A 16,071-nucleotide genomic window follows, 5' to 3' on the forward strand; every position below is an offset into this window, starting at 1 on the left:
CGAGGAAAAAAGTTGGAAGGCATTGTGCGCCTGCAGGAGGATGTTCGGTAGGAAGTGGGGGGGTAACCCCCAAAAAAATGGCTGAAAAGTTCAAAATTCACCTTTTCTGGATGCCGGGCCACAGCTTGCGAGACTAGGAACTACCTTACTAAGGAATCTGAGGGTATGCTTCTAGCGACATGTAAACTAAGTTTTCAGGGCCAGGCCCGAAGGGCAACGAATGATAGATGGTCACAAAGAGGGGGGGCTGTGAGCATTCCAAACCTATTTGGCTTAATCTAAACGTGAAGAGATCCACCACTTTGCAGCCACTGGCAAGAACAGACGTCTTAGTCATTGTATCCGTCATGACGGATCGCTGACTAATCGGCAAACATGCTGACAGACTGAAGGTTGCCAGTAACGACTTTTGCAGAAGTTGTGAAGACATCTGATGGCAGACTGCCACTAAAACCAAGGACGGTGAGGTCGAGGACGGCGAGGTCGAGGACGGTGAGGTCGAAGAAGGTGAGGTCGAAGAAGGTGAGGTCGAGGACGGTGAGGTCGAGATGCGTGGCGGATTCCACGATCTTACGCTGACATAGGTTTTTGGACATGAGGGAATTCCAGGGAATGAGGGGGCGGACGAATGCGCCAGGACAGTATGGAGGAGCTTAAGACCTTGGGGTCGGGGATGGTGAGGTCAAGGTGCGTGGCGGATTGTTTGGAGTCCTCGATAGGCTTCAAGTTCACGGTCTTACGCTGACAGGTTTCTGAACATGAGGGAATTACAGGGAATGAGGGGGCGGACTAATGCGCCAGGACAGTATGGCGGCGCTCAAGACCTTGGGGTCGAGGTGCGTGGCGGATTCCACGATCTTACGTTGACATAGGTTTTCGGACTTGAGGGATTTCAAGGGAATGAGGGAGCGCACGAATGCGCCAGGACTGTACGGCGGCGCTCAAGAAATTGGGGTCGAGGACGGTGAGGTCGAGGTGCGTGGCGGATTGTTTGGAGTTCCTGGATAGGCTCCAAGTCCAAGATCTTACGCTGACATAGGTTTTCGGACATGAGGGAATTCCAGGGAATGAGGGGGCGGTCGAATGCGCCAGTACAGTATGGCGGCGCTCAAGACCTTGGGGTCAAGGACGGTGAGGTCGAGGTGCGTGGCGGATTGCTTGGAGTCCCTGGATGGGCTCCTAGTCCATGATCTTACGCTGACATACGTTTTCGGACACGAGGGAATTCCAGGGAATGAGAGGACGGACGAATGGGCCCGGACAGAATGGCGGCGCTCAAGACCTTGGGGTCAAGGATGGTGAGGTCGAGGTGCGTGGCGGATTGTTTGGAGTCCCTGGATAGGCTCCAAGTGCACGATCTTACTCTGACATAGGTTTCCGCATATGAGGGAATTCCAGGGAATGAGAAAGCGGTCGAATGCGCCAGAATAGTATGGCGGCGCTCAAGACCTTGGGTTTGAGCATGGTGAGGTCGAGGTGCGAGGCGGATTGATTGGAGTCCCTGAATAGGCTCCAAGCGCACGATTTTACGCTGACATAGGTTTTCGGACATGAGGGAATTCCAGGGAATGAGGCGGGGGACGTATGTGCCAGGAGGGGTTAATCTGCACCTTGCGAAACAGCCACCGGTAGATGAGATGACCAGAGCGGCCTCTGTGGCGAGATGGGATTAGGCGGTAAGTTGCCGGATGGTTAGGGCGTTCTGGCCTGTCATCGACCGGAGGAGGATGAGGGGGCTGCTGGCGTTCGATAAGAGGTCGATGAGTACCTTAACAGGGATCATAAGCAGACACTGCGCCATTTACCGCATGGCGGCGCGAATGGGAATACCGGATAATTAATTCTGCAGGAGTTGTCTCGATAAGAATGAAGAGGAGACCATCGAGCACTTGCTATGTTCGCGCATGGGAATATAGCATGGGAATATGCATTCTGCAGTAGTTGCCTCGATAAGGAAGAAGAGGAGACTATCCAGCACTTGCTATGTTCATGTCCGGGTCTACAGGGAGGCGATTCTTTTGCGATCTGGCTGAACTTACGAACGTACCTTTGGGAGGTCTTCTGAGATTTATTGACACGACGGGATGGTTCGGACGAGGGGTGCCATACGCTCTGCCCGCGCTTGCATGGGAATGGTTACTTTTCATGCACCGCTTTGAGTCTCCTTTCCTTCTGTTACTTTTCCATTCGTGTATAACCTCTGGATTTAGCCCGAGGACTCACATCTTATAACTTTTCTTTCTGAGGTGTCACAATGAGCCAAACTGGCCTGCGAGTGAACTCACCTATGGTGGGCTACCCATTCAACCTAAACTAACCATGGCATAACTTTTTAAGCGTTAGTCAAATTTTAGAGCAATGATCTGGGAGCTGAGTATATGAGAGTATGAAGTGCCGCTTAATGCTGCCAACTTTACGTAGAAAGTAAAGTAAGGCCAGCAAAGTAAGGAGAAGCACTGCTGAAAAACTTAATCATATCTCTCGAGGATTTAAAATCAGGTGTTTATTTTCTTTGTCGGATATGCAAACCGATGCCCTAAAAGAGGCTTAAAATAGTCAAACAACCTGTTTTTTTTTCTCATATCACTGTTTTGCCTTTTGTTATATAAAAAGTTAAACTGCCACAGAAAATTCATAGGCACACCAAAGGTAACAGCGCATAAAATTAACAATAAATCAGTCATTTTTTTATGGTTCAAGTTTCTCTCCTATAAAAGTCTTTGAAGCCCTAAGGAATATGTTTATTTGGGAGAAACTCATTGGAGTGTGTTAAATAATCTCGAAAAAGTAGTTCGAAAAAAATGAGTCCCCATAAATATTCCCAACTTATTGTGGCCTCAGTCTTGGCCTTAATTGTTGGCGTATTGGCACATGACGTTCATTGGGGAGACATCGGTCCTGGTAATAAAGTTGTTGCATTCGAAAGGGTGACGAGGAAGCCAAATCCCTTGAAACTCCAATTTAGTATATTGACCAACGTTAAATATCCTCCCAAGGTAATTTGAAGATTGCCACGTTTTGTTTTACAATTTTTAAACAAAAGTTACACATTTGTCGCTTAACTTGTTAGGGTCATACATCTATCTATAATTTGACTGGCATAAGGCTTGTGGATAATGGCTTACCTAACAACTATGGATATGCTGTGTTGAAAAGTGGAGGACCAGGATATCCCTATTCAACCATAGAAATAAAATCGCAACGTAATAAACCGATCAATATGTCAATATCATATTATGCTTCAGCTCTTAAAAATCGTCGTTACTAATAATATAATGATATAAAGAGTTGTTCTAGTCATTGCAATAAAGATAATCAAATTTAAGTATAACAAGTTTGGAAACAAGTAAAAAGGCGTTAAGTTCGACCGGGCTGAACTTTGGATACCCACCACTTCGGGTATATATGTAAACCACCTTTTGTCAAAATCCTGTGAAAAATATATACCTTATGCCACATGGCAGGTATATTGAAATATGATTGGACCAAATACTAATAGGTACAAGTCATTGTTCAATTGTGTATAACAAACTTTGGCCTTTTTAATAGCTATATCTAAGAATAACCGATCTGAACCATATACGACACGGATGTCGAAAACCTAACATAAGTCACTGTGTCAAATTTCAGTGATGTCGGTTTATAAATTAGATTTTATGGGCCCAAGACTTTAAATCGTAATAACGGTCTATATGGCAGCTATATTCAAATCTGGACCGATTTGGACCAAGTTGCAGAAATATGTCGAAGAGCCTAACACAACGCACTGTCCCAAATTTCGGCGAAATCGGGCAATAAATGCGCCTTTTATGGGCCCAAAACCTTAAATCGAGAGATCGGTCTATATGGTAGCTATATTCAAATCTGGACCGATCTGGGCCAAATTGAAAAACGACTGCGAAGAGCCTAACATAACTCACTGTCTCAAATTTTGGCGACATCGGAATATAAATGCGCCTTTTATGAATACAAAACCTTAAATCGAAAGATCGGTCTATATGGCAGCTATATCCAAATCTGGACCGATCTGGGACAAATTGAAGAATAAAGTCAAAGGGCCTAACACAACTCACTGTCCCAAATTTCAGTAAAATCGAATAATAAATCGGGTAATAAATATGGCTTTTATGGGCCCAAGACCTTAAATCGACACATCGGTCTATATGGCAGCTATAACGAAATCTGGACCCATCTGGACCAAACTCAAGAGGAATGTCGAGTGGTTTAACACAACTCACTGTCTCAAATTTCAGCAAAATCGGATAATAAATGCCCCTTTTATGGGCCCAAAGCCTGAAATCGAGAGATCGGTCTATATGGCAGCTATATCCAAATCTGAACCGATCTGAGCCAAATTGAAGAAGAATGTCGAAGGGCCTAACAGAACTCACTGTCCCAAATTTTGGCGACATCGGACAATAAATGCGTCTTTTATGAATACAAAACCTTAAATCGAAAGATCGGTCTATATGGCAGCTATATCCAAATCTGAACCGATCTAAACCAAATTGAAGAAGGATATTTACTGACCTAACACAACTCACCGTCCCAAATTTTGGGAAAATCGTATAATAAATATGGCTTTTATGGGCCCAAGACCTTAAATCGAGACATCGGTCTATATGGCAGCTATATCGAAATCTGGACCGATCTGGGCCAAGCTCGCGGAGAATGTCGAGTGGCTTAACACAACTCACTATCTCAAATTTCAGCAAAATCGGATAATATCGAATAATAAATGCCTCTTTTATAAATAATAAATGCCTCTTTTATGAGCCCAAGACCCTAAATCGACGGATCGGTCTATATGGCAGCTATATCCAAATCTGAAACGATCAGGGCCAAATTGAAGAAGAATGTCAAAGGGCTTAACACAACTCACTGTCCCAAATTTTAGCGACATCGTACAATAAATGCGCCTTTTATGAATCCAAAACCTTAAATCGAAAGATCGGTCTATATGGCAGCTATATCCAAATCTGGACTGATTTGGGCTAAGTTGCAGAAAAACTTCGAAGAGCCTAACACAACTCACTGTCTCAAATTTCAGCAAAATCGGATAATAAATGCCCCTTTTATGGGTCCAAGGACCTAAATCGGCGGATCGGTTTAAATGGCAGCTATATCCAAATTTGGACCGATCTGAGCCAAATTTAAGGAGAACGTGGATTGGCCTTACACAACTCACTGTCTCAAATTTCAATAAAGTCGGATAACAAATGCCCCTTCTATGGGCCAAGACCCTAAATCGACGTATCGGTCTATATGATAGCTATATCCAAATTTGGACAGATCCGGGCCAAATTGAAAAGGTTAGTCGAAGGGCGCAACACAACTCACTGCCCCAAAATTCAGTAAAATCGGATAATAAATGTGGCTTTTATGGGCCTAAGACCTTAAATTGGCGGAGACCGCTATATCCAAATCCGGACAGATCCGGGCCAAATTGAAGAGGGTAGTTGAAGGGCGTAACACGACTCACTGCCCCAAAATTGAGTAAAATCGGATAATAAATGTGGCATTTATGGGCCTAAGACCCTAAATCGGCGGATCGGTCTATGTGGCAGCTATATCCAAATCTGAACCGATCTGCGCCAAATTGAAGAAGGATATCGACTGGCCTAACACTACGCACTGTCCCAAATTTCGGCTCCATCGGACAATAAATGTGGCTTTTATGGGCCTAAGACCCTAAATCGGCGGATCGGTCTATGTGGCAGCTATATCCAAATCTGAACCGATCTGCGCCAAATTGAAGAAGGATATCGACTGGCCTAACACAACGCACTGTCCCAAATTTCGGCTCCATCGGACAATAAATGTGGCTTTTATGGGCCTAAGACCCTAAATCGGCGGAGACCGCTATATGGGGGCTATATGAAGATATAGCCCATCGGCTATAAGAACTTAACCTGCTTATGGACAAAAAAAAAATCTGTGCAAAGTTTCAGCTCAATATCCCTATTTTTAAGGACTGTAGCATGATTTCAACAGACTGTAGCAAGATTTCAACAACCTGTAGCATGATTTCAACAGACTGTAGCATGATTTCAACAGACAGACGGACGGACATGGCTAGATCGTCTTAGATTTTTCAGCTGATCAAGAATATATATACTTTATAGGGTCGGAAATGGATATTCCGATGTGTTGAAAACGGAATGACAAAATGAATATACTCACATCCTTCGGTGGTGGGTATAAAAAATATGGTAGGGCAAAAGCGATTTAACCTGCTCGGCTTTCGCGTCTAACAGATACCGGTACTTAGGAGGTGGAGACACAATACCAGACCAACCAACTTAGGGGAGTGGTATTGAAAACAATTGAGGATTTGGCAAGAAGCACGGAATTCTTAACTTAAATTTTCTTTTTAGAGGATACTTTTTAGAGCGCACAACAAGGCTTAGGTGTATGTCCACAGTGGTATGGGGCGGATAAATATCTGCCCTACCCTCTTTTCAACCTATCATAACCTAACCTAACCTAAAGCGATTTAAGCGAATTTTCGTTGGCAAAACTTGGGGTAAAGTAACTGCCTTAGCTTCCAGCTCCTTCATGATTGATGTCGCACAGTGGGATAATACAGAAAAAAACCTTGTAAAAAAATGTGGATAGAGATATCTCTTTGAAACTTTGAATGGTTAGAGCTGAGGTGTTAGCAAACTCGTGTGCAAACTAATGTTCGATTTATTTCAAGCTTTTGCGGAGATCTGCCACCGTAGCGCAGAGGTTAGCATGTCCGCCTATGACGCTAAACGCCTGGGTTCGAATCCTGGCGAGACCATCAGAAAAAATTTTCAGCGGTGGTTTTCCCCTCCTAATGCTGGCAACATTTGTGAGGTACAATGCCATGTAAAACTTCTCTCCAAAGAGGTGTCGCACTGCGGCACGCCGTTCGGACTCGGCTTTAAAAAGGAGGCCCCTTATCATTGAGCTTAAACTTGAATCGGACTGCACTCATCGATATGTGAGAAGTTTGCCCTGTTCCTTAGTGGAATGTTCATGGGCAAAATTTTCATTTTTTTGCGGAGATCGCACTATAAGAGTCGTTAGAGATGGGTTCTCATCCAACGGGCATAAATTGGCCGCAGGTGTAATTTGACCGGAATTTATCCATAAACCGTCTTTTTCTATTGAAAATTTAAACAAAATTTAATTTCTATAGGAAATTTTGGCAACTAGCTTTCAAAAATTCGGACAAACATGTATATATAGGGCTCTCGTCTAATATTAATTTCAGGGTGTTACAAATCTTGCGACGAAATTGGTATACTCCCAATTCTATAGTGGAGGGTACAATGAAAGCTGCTTTTTATAACAGTTCATAAAAAATTATAGCATTTTAATATTTTCTCCTTTAGCCAAGTTTATTAATCGAAACAGCAGTGCACAGCAAACAACTTGAATAAATATCGATTATTTATCACACCACGAGACCATGTGGACGTCAGTGCAAATAGACTACAAACATGGTTGAAGGGAGACTTTTGTAAGAAAAAAAAAATAACGCTACGAAAACTCAACAGAATCTTGTCTACCCCAAAATTTAAGGCTTTATTATTTGTTTTGGTGTTTTCTTTTGATTGCTTAAATAAACAAATCTGAAATTAACCAGTAAGGAAAGGCAAAAGTCGGGCGGAGCCGACTATATAATACCCTATACCTACACTACAATTATAAATTCGGGCAATATATATATGTATATAAGAGCTATATCTAAATCTGCACTGGTGCTATATCTAAATCTTAACCGATTTTGATGAAATCTTGCAGATATGTTAAGACCAGTAACAAAACAACCCGTGCTAAATCGGGCGATACATATATATGGGAGCTATATCTGAATCTGAACCGATTTTGATGAAATCTTGCAGATATGTTAGGATCAGAAACAAAACAATCCAAGTCAAGTTTTGTGCCGATCGGTTGAAAATTGTAGCTATTACGGATATTTAAGTGCAAATTGGGCGATACATATATATGGGAGCTATATCTTCATTTGAACCGATTTTGATGAAATCTTGCAAATATTTTAAGATCAGTAACAAAGCAACCGGTGCCAAATTTTGTGCAGATCAGTTGAAAATTGCAGTAACAACGGCCATTTAAGTGCAAATCGGGCGATACATATATATGGGAGCTATATCTTCATTTGAACCGATTTTGATGAAATCCTGGAGATATATTAAGATCAGTAACAAAACAACCCGTGCCAAATTTTGTGCAGATCCGCTGAAAATTGTAGCTACAACGGCCATTTAAGTAGAAATCGGGCGATACATATATATGGAAGCTATGTCTAAATCTGAACCGATTTTGATAAAATTTTGCAGATATGTTAAGATCAGTAACAGAACAATCCATGTCAAGTTTTGTGCCGATCGGTTGAAAATTGTAGCTACCACGGCCATTTAAGTGCAAATCGGGCGATACACATATGTGAGAGCTATATCAAAATCTGAACCGATTTTGATAAAATTTTGCAGATATGTTAAGACCAGTAACAAAACTGTTCGTGCTAAATTTTGTGCAGATCCGTTGAAAATTGTAGCTACTACGGCCATTTTAGTGCAAATCGGGCGATACATATATATGGGAGCTATATCTAAATCTGAACCGATTTTGATGAAATTTTGCGCACATATGGAAACGTCAAATAATACACCTCATGCCAAATTTTGTAAAGATCGGTAAAAAATTATGGCTTCTACAGCCTTAAACGGCCATATCGGATGAAAGATATAAATGGGAGCTATATCTAAATCTGAACCGATTTTCATGAAATTTTCCACACTTATTACGACGTCGAATAAAACAACTCGCGCAAAAAATTTTAAAAATCGAACTAAAACTGTGGCTTCTACAGCCTTAAAAGTCCATATCGGATGAAAGATATATATGGGAGCTATATCTATATCTGAACCGATTTTAATGAAATTTTGCACATATATTTAGACCTCAAATAAAATACCCAATGCCAAATTTTGTAAGTATCGGACGAAAATTATGGCTTTTACAGCCTTAAAAGGCCATATCGGATGAAAGATGTATATGGGAGCTATATCTATGTAGGTCTGAAACGATTTTTTTAAAAATCAATAGCGTTGGTCCTTGAGGCAAAAAAGTGACATGTGCAAAATTTCGTGATGATTGGAAAACAAATACGAACTGCACTTTGATTTCAAGAATACATGGACTCACAGACAGAATACATGGACAGACGAACATGGCTAAATCGAATCAGAAAGTGATTCTTAGTCGATCGGTATACTTATCAATGGGTCTAGCTCTTCTCCTTCTTAGCGTTGCCAGCAAATGCACAAATCTATAATACTCTGTACCACAGTGGTGGTGTAGGATATACTAATAGTGCGAATTTGGTCGGAATCGATTCATAACCCGATTTAGCTTGCATATAAATCTATCCCCTAATTTGATTTCTTTAGCATGTGGAAGGTGCTTTTCGTAACAGTTTTGGCTGCAATAGTCTCCATAGGAGGGTTAACCTTTATATTTTGGAATTGGACAACCTTTGTGTTGCAATCTGCCAACTGACAGCTCTAACGAAAAGCTTGACATTTTTGAGGTTATACGTTCTCAGAACGTTTTGACATACGAGCGATATTTGTGTTGTTTACAGTAACTCAAAAGATTCATTTGAAATCTTGAAAATTTTGATGCGATTAGCCGAAAGGCAGTAGCCGAAAGCGAGTAGCCGAAATTCAGTAGCCGAAAGGCAGTAACCGAAAGGCAGTAGCCGAAAAGCAGTAGCCGAAAGGCAGTAGCCAACAGGCAGTAGCCGAAAGGCAGTAGCCGAAAGGCAGTAGCCGAAAGGCAGTAGCCGAAAGGCAGTAGCCGAAAGGCAGTAGCCGAAAGGCAGTAGCCGAAAGGCAGTAGCCGAAAGGCAGTAGCCGAAAGGCAGTAGCCGAAAGGCAGTAGCCGAAAGGCAGTAGCCGAAAGGCAGTAGCCGAAAGGCAGTAGCCGAAAGGCAGTAGTAGCCGAAAGGCAGTAGCCGAAAGGCAGTAGCCGAAAGGCAGTAGCCGAAAGGCAGTAGCCGAAAGGCAGTAGCCGAAAGGCCGTAGCCGAAAGGCAGTAGCCGAAAGGCCGTAGCCAAAAGGCAGTAGCCGAAAGGCAGTGGCCGAAAGGCAGTAGCCGAAAGGCAGTAGCCGAAAGGCAGTAGCCGAAAGGCAGTAGCCGAAAGGCAGTAGCCGAAAGGCAGTAGCCGAAAGGCAGTAGCCGAAAGGCAGTAGCCGAAAGGCAGTAGCCGAAAGGCAGTAGCCGAAAGGCAGTAGCCGAAAGGCAGTAGCCGAAAGGGCGTTAGCCGAAAGGCAGTAGCCGAAAGGCAGTAGCCGAAAGGCAGTAGCCGAAAGGCAGTAGCCGAAAGGCAGTAGCCGAAAGGCAGTAGCCGAAAGGCAGTAGCCGAAAGGCAGTAGCCGAAAGGCAGTAGCCGAAAGGCAGTAGCCGAAAGGCAGTAGCCGAAAGGCAGTAGTCTAAAGGCAGTAGTCTAAAGACAGTAGCCTAAAGGCAGTAGCCGAAAGGCAGTAGCGAAAGGCAGTAGCCGAAAGGCAGTAGCCGAAAGGCAGTAGCCGAAGCGCAGTAGCCGACATCCTTTGTTAATTTGGCGCAGATTGGTCCAGATTTGGATATAGCTGCCATATAGACCGATCCTCCGATTTAGGGTCTTAGGCTCATAAAAGCCACATTTATTGTCCGATTTTGCTGAAATTGGGGACAGTGAGTTGTCTTAGGCTCTCCGACATATTTCTTCAATTTGGCCTTGATCGGTTCAGATTTGGATATAGCTGTCATATAGACAGATTTCTCGATTTAAGGTTTTGGGCCCATAAAAGGCGCATTTATTATCCGATATCGCCGAAATTTGGAACAGTGAGTTGTGTTAGACCCTTCGACATCATTCTTCGGTTAATCCCAGATTTGAATATAGCTGCCATATAGACCGATCACTCGATGTAAGGTTTTGGGCCCATAAAAGGCATTTATTGTCCGATTTCGCCGAAATTGGGGACTGTGCTTTGTGTTAGGCTCTTCGACATTTTTCTGCAACTTGGCCCAAATCGATACAGATTTGGATATAGGTGCCATATAGACCGATCCTCCGATTTAGGATCTTAGGCCCATTAAAGCCACAATTTTTATCCGATTTCGATGAAATTTGACAGTGACTTATGTTAGGCTTTTCCACTTACGTGTCGTATATGGTTCAGATTGGTTTATTTTTAGATATAGCTAGTGTACTTATTAGTATTTGGTCCAAATCGAAACATATTTCGATATAACTGATATGGGACATAAGGTATGAAATTTGCACCGACTTTTGATGAAAGGTGGTTTACATATATACTCGAGGTGGTGGGTATCCATATTTCGACCCGTTTGTTTTTGTATTTTTTAATCCCAAAATATATAGAAGGCAACCCTCGTAATCGTATTTCGCATACGAAAACAAAGAAATATAATGTGGCTAAATATGCAACGCCAGTCCTTAGGTTCTTCCACTGGCATAATTATTGTATTTTAAACTGAAGAGGCATGACTTTTGGCAAATTCGTCTTCATATAAAAGGCATAACCTACACTCTGGAGTCATTCATAGCAACTTCTAGTCAGAAAAATGACATCCATTAGATTTGTCCTACTACTAACAGCTTTAATATTAGCTCTAAATGTGATATTGGTGTGCGGATATGGTTTTGTTATCGGAAAATTGGGTCGAGATGATCGCAAGATTGGCACGAATGTTGTGAATCGTAAGGTCACGATACGCTGTAGAAATGAAATAATACGTTTTCCTGCAAAGGTAGGTTTAAGATAAAAAAAAAAAAAAATTTTAAACAAACTAACTGTTGTGTGGTTTTTTCAAGGGTCAACGCAATAATCGTCGCCTCAGTGCAATTCGTGTTACAGACAATGGGCCTTTCCAGCATGGCTCCAAAATATATTTGGTGAAGGGAGGTCCAGGTTATACATATTCCGAAATTAATGTAAAACCTATTAACGGAACAGCTTCTCGCGTGACTTTAGAATATTTTGCAAAGCGTTAGATTTTATTAAGAGCATTCTGTTAAATTGAATAAAAATCTATCTTCAAAATGGAGTAGGAGTATAAAATTTTTGGAGAACCTTTTATCAAGGTATTAATGAAATGCGGCTAACATTGAAAGAAATTTTTTAGAGGATATGGCCAAAAGCTGGAAAAAATCGATTTTTGGAAAAATCATCTTCATACAGCAGTATTATACTACAATGAAGGTGAAAGAGTATAACATTTTGTAAAATGGTTGTAGAATGTGCTAAACTGTCTACAACTAAATGGCTCTAACTTCACTTCTTTACATTATGTAAGCCCCTTAATTAGGGGTTTGGTTCTTATAAAAGACCATGTCCGTATGTTCGCGAATCCTTTCTGTGCCATTTGTCCGTCTGTCGCTTTTTTGTTACCAAGATGGAGATCGCATTTGTTACCCAAACACACGAAATTTGAAAATTATCACCTTTTTAGACCATAGACAAACGCTTTGAGTGTTTGGCAAAAATCGGCTCAGATTTTTTATAGCTCTCATTTATTTATATACGTCTACACTGATAGAAAAATGACGCTACTTTACCAATACCGCCTGGTATTATTTTGTTTGTGTCATTGGCAAAGATTTGTAATACCACTTGGTATCAATTCAATGCCAGACAAAGGAGGTTATTAAGAATTGATGGCGTCACATTCGTGTTCGTGATTTTGAGCTTTGTACTTAAAATATGTGCAAGGACTTCCACAATATCTATGAAGTTTGGTCGGAATCGGGTCAAATTTAGATATAGCTCCCAGATATATGTTCGTCCGATTTTTAGAAATATTGCAATTAATTGCTCATTTGCTAACCGATTCTCTCGTAATGTGGCAGGAGGGATTTTCTCATGTCTTTCGACGTTAATGGTGAATTTCATAGAAATCGGTTCAGGTTTAGATATAGCTGCCATATATATATATCGACCGATTTTCACTTCTAGAGTCACAGCAAGCGCATTTATTGACCAATCTTGCCAAAATTTAGCACAACACTTTCCTCGACAACTACCACAATATCTGAGAAGTTTACTCGAAATCGATTCAGATTTAGATAGAGCTCCCATATATATGTTCGTCCGATTTTTAGAAATATTGCAAGTAATTGCTCATTTGCTAACCGATTCTCTCGTAATTTGGCAGGAGGGATTTTCTCAACTATTTCGACATTAATGGTGAATTTCATAGAAATCGGTTCAGATTTAGATAAAGCTGCCATATATATATATATCGCCCGACTTTAACTTCTAGAGTCATAGCAAGCGCATTTATTGACCAATCTTGCCAAAAGTAAGAATAGGAAAGAATCTCTCCGAACCATTTAATACCAAACGAGGTTTCAGACAAGCAGACAGCCTATCGTGTGATCTCTTTAATAATCTGCTGGAGAAGATTATACGAGATGCAGATGTGAATAGATATGGCACACTAATCACAAGAGAACACATGCTACTCGCCTATGCCGACAACATCAATATCAAAGGTCGGTCACCGGAAGTAGTAACTGCAGACTTTGAAAGAATCGAAAGAGAGTCAGTGAAAATGGGTCTGGCAGTAAATGGAGATAAGCCGTAATGGATGGATTCAACTCCCAAAAAGCCTTGCACAACCGCGCAGCTAAAGAAAAGTTTGGAACCACAACTTTGAGATAGTTAGTAACTTTATCTACCTCGGCACCGCCGTAACCGAAACGAATGACACCAGTTTTGAGATTAAGCGAAGAATAAAACTGGCAAACAAGGCTACCTCTCGACAGACGAAGATTACACTATACAAGACACTGATACTACCCGTGCTGTTATATGGTTCTGAGGCATGGATACTTGTGAAAGCAGACGAGGCAGTACTTGGAGTATTTGAGAGAAAGATTCGTCGTAAATGGTAATGGAGAATATAGGCGATGTATGAACCACTATCTGTATGAGCTGTACAACGACTATAGCATAGTTACACGCATCAAAATACAATGGCTGCGTTGGCTAGTTCATGTTGTTAGAATGGATGAAGAAGCTTTGAAGTCTTTTGAAGGCAAACACGGTGGTACACTCAAACCGGGAAGACCAAAAGCCCGATGGCAAGATCAAGTGGTGGGCGACACCTCGAAACTTGGTGACAGAGATTTTAGAATGAGCGCAGAAGATCGAGGCACTTGGAACGCTATTCAACGTTCGGCTAGTGGAACAAATATTCTGTCATAGCCAATTAAAAAAAAACGTTATTACAGTTTGAACATATTGGGTTGCCCAAAAAGTAATTGCGGATTTTTCATATAGTCGGCGTTGACAAATTTTTTCACAGCTTGTGACTCTGTGATTGCATTCTTTCTTCTGTCAGTTATCAGCTGTTACTTTTAGCTTGCTTTAGAAAAAAAGTGTAAAAAAAGTATATTTGATTAAAGTTCATTCCAAGTTTTATTAAAAATGCATTTACTTTCTTTTAAAAAATCCGCAATTACTTTTTGGGCAACTCAATGTTTCAGATCGTCGTTAAATTCTAAGCCCATAAAAGCTGGATTTACCTCCCAATTTCACGGAAATTTGAATCAGTGCGTTGTTTTAAGCAAGCCGCCATTCGACCCAAATATAATAAACTAGCCGAACCGGGCCCGTTCCGCAGAGCCTTCTTTAACTATCTAATATCTTCATAGGATGGGGACACTTAGCCCTAAATGCGGATATTGAATTCGTGCCGCTGAACGCGTTTGAGTCCTGGCGAGAAAATCGGACAAAACGGTGTTTATTCCCTCTTAATGTTGGCGACATAACAATGCCATGGATGGTCATTTAAAAATAGTTTTCCCCAAGAGTTGTCACACTGCAGGACGCCGTGCGGACTCGGCTATAAAAAAAGGTCCCTTATCAATGACTTTAAACTTGAATTGTAAAACACTCATTGATGTATGAGAATTTGCACCTTCTCGGTTCCAGGTGATAATGTTCTTCCTTGGGGTAATGTTTGGTTTGGTTTTGCTGGTTTCTTGGACCCAAATGTTAATACCATATTCGTTTTCTGGTCTCCAATACCTTTCGTTTGATACCCCTTATTGTGCCGATCGGACCACTTTCGGATATGGGTGGCGTTTTTGTGGTGTGTCCGCCTCCACCCGATATCTAAAAATTATATAGCCTATGTTTCCGTCCAGACAAACGTACACAATCTATGAACATTTTTAGAAAATCGTCTCAACCAAGTATCACATAGTCATAATGGGTCTGATGCCGATTTTGAAGGGTGGAGTGACCCTCTATATTTCGATCTAATTTTGTATGCCAGATTCGAAATCTACTCCCAAATACCTTTCATTTGAGCCCCATATTGAAATGAACGTCCAATATGTCTGTTTGGGGGAGTTTTTGGGGTTTGGGCGGCCCTATGGGTACTTAGACCCATATTTTAGTACCATATACGTATTCTACTCTCCAGTACCTTTCATTTGATACCTATATTGTCCCGATGGGTCCACTTTTGATTTTAAGTGGTGTTTTTGGGGTAACAGGGGAGGGTCCGCCCCTTCCAATATCAACAAACCAAAAAGCCTTTTTCTTCTTACTGACCATTTTCGTAATCAACTACCGAATACCTTTCATTCAAGTCCCATATTGTCATGATCGTCAAATAAACCTATTTTAAGGGGTTTTGGAGCCGGGGCGGCCCCCCAGGTACTTGGACCCAACTTTTGTTATGAAATTCGTACTCTACACTTGAATATCTTTCATTTGAATCCCATATTGTTCCGATCGATCCACTTTTATTTTGGGGTAGTACTTTTCGGATAAGGGGGAGGGTCCGCCCCCTCCCGATATCAAAGTTGTGGGAGACACCTCGAATCTTCGGCTAGTGGAACAAATATTCTGTCATAGCCAATTAAAAAAAAACAGTTATTACAGTTTGAACATATTTGCTCGAAATTTGATAGGGATTGTTTAATAAACCATCTGACAACATCCGCCGAGGTCCATCAAAATTAGTTCAGAATTGGATAGAGCTGTC

The 16,071-nt window shown here is 41.6% G+C and overlaps 3 protein-coding genes across 3 annotated transcripts in view; 2 read left to right on the plus strand and 1 right to left on the minus strand.

Annotated features, from left to right (window-relative positions):
* LOC106091921 (protein Wnt-5) overlaps window positions 1-16,071 on the minus strand; it is a 515,558-nt gene that overhangs the window by 296,349 nt on the left and 203,138 nt on the right. The gene's annotated exons all lie outside the window — the stretch shown is intronic.
* LOC106089091 (uncharacterized) lies at window positions 2,733-3,325 on the plus strand. Its single transcript, XM_013254855.2, has 2 exons — window positions 2,733-2,996; window positions 3,071-3,325. The coding sequence occupies exons 1-2, from the start codon at window positions 2,802-2,804 to the stop codon at window positions 3,266-3,268; spliced, it is 393 nt and encodes a 130-aa protein (XP_013110309.1). The 5' UTR covers window positions 2,733-2,801; the 3' UTR covers window positions 3,269-3,325.
* LOC106089094 (uncharacterized) lies at window positions 11,597-12,117 on the plus strand. The gene is made up of 2 exons (XM_013254859.2): window positions 11,597-11,820; window positions 11,885-12,117. The coding sequence occupies exons 1-2, from the start codon at window positions 11,635-11,637 to the stop codon at window positions 12,062-12,064; spliced, it is 366 nt and encodes a 121-aa protein (XP_013110313.1). The 5' UTR covers window positions 11,597-11,634; the 3' UTR covers window positions 12,065-12,117.

This window comes from Stomoxys calcitrans, chromosome 5 (assembly GCF_963082655.1).
Source record: "Stomoxys calcitrans chromosome 5, idStoCalc2.1, whole genome shotgun sequence".
In the NCBI taxonomy this organism is placed as follows: domain Eukaryota; kingdom Metazoa; phylum Arthropoda; class Insecta; order Diptera; family Muscidae; genus Stomoxys; species Stomoxys calcitrans.

Excerpts from the sequence above, each read along its gene's own strand:
- LOC106089091 (XM_013254855.2), top strand. The coding sequence starts at position 2,802 with ATGAGTCCCCATAAATATTCCCAACTTATTGTGGCCTCAGTCTTGGCC. Across the intron at positions 2,997-3,070 it reads ACGTTAAATATCCTCCCAAG|GGTCATACATCTATCTATAA; the intron begins GTAATTTGAAGA and ends TTAACTTGTTAG.
- LOC106089094 (XM_013254859.2), top strand. The coding sequence starts at position 11,635 with ATGACATCCATTAGATTTGTCCTACTACTAACAGCTTTAATATTAGCT. Across the intron at positions 11,821-11,884 it reads TAATACGTTTTCCTGCAAAG|GGTCAACGCAATAATCGTCG; the intron begins GTAGGTTTAAGA and ends GGTTTTTTCAAG.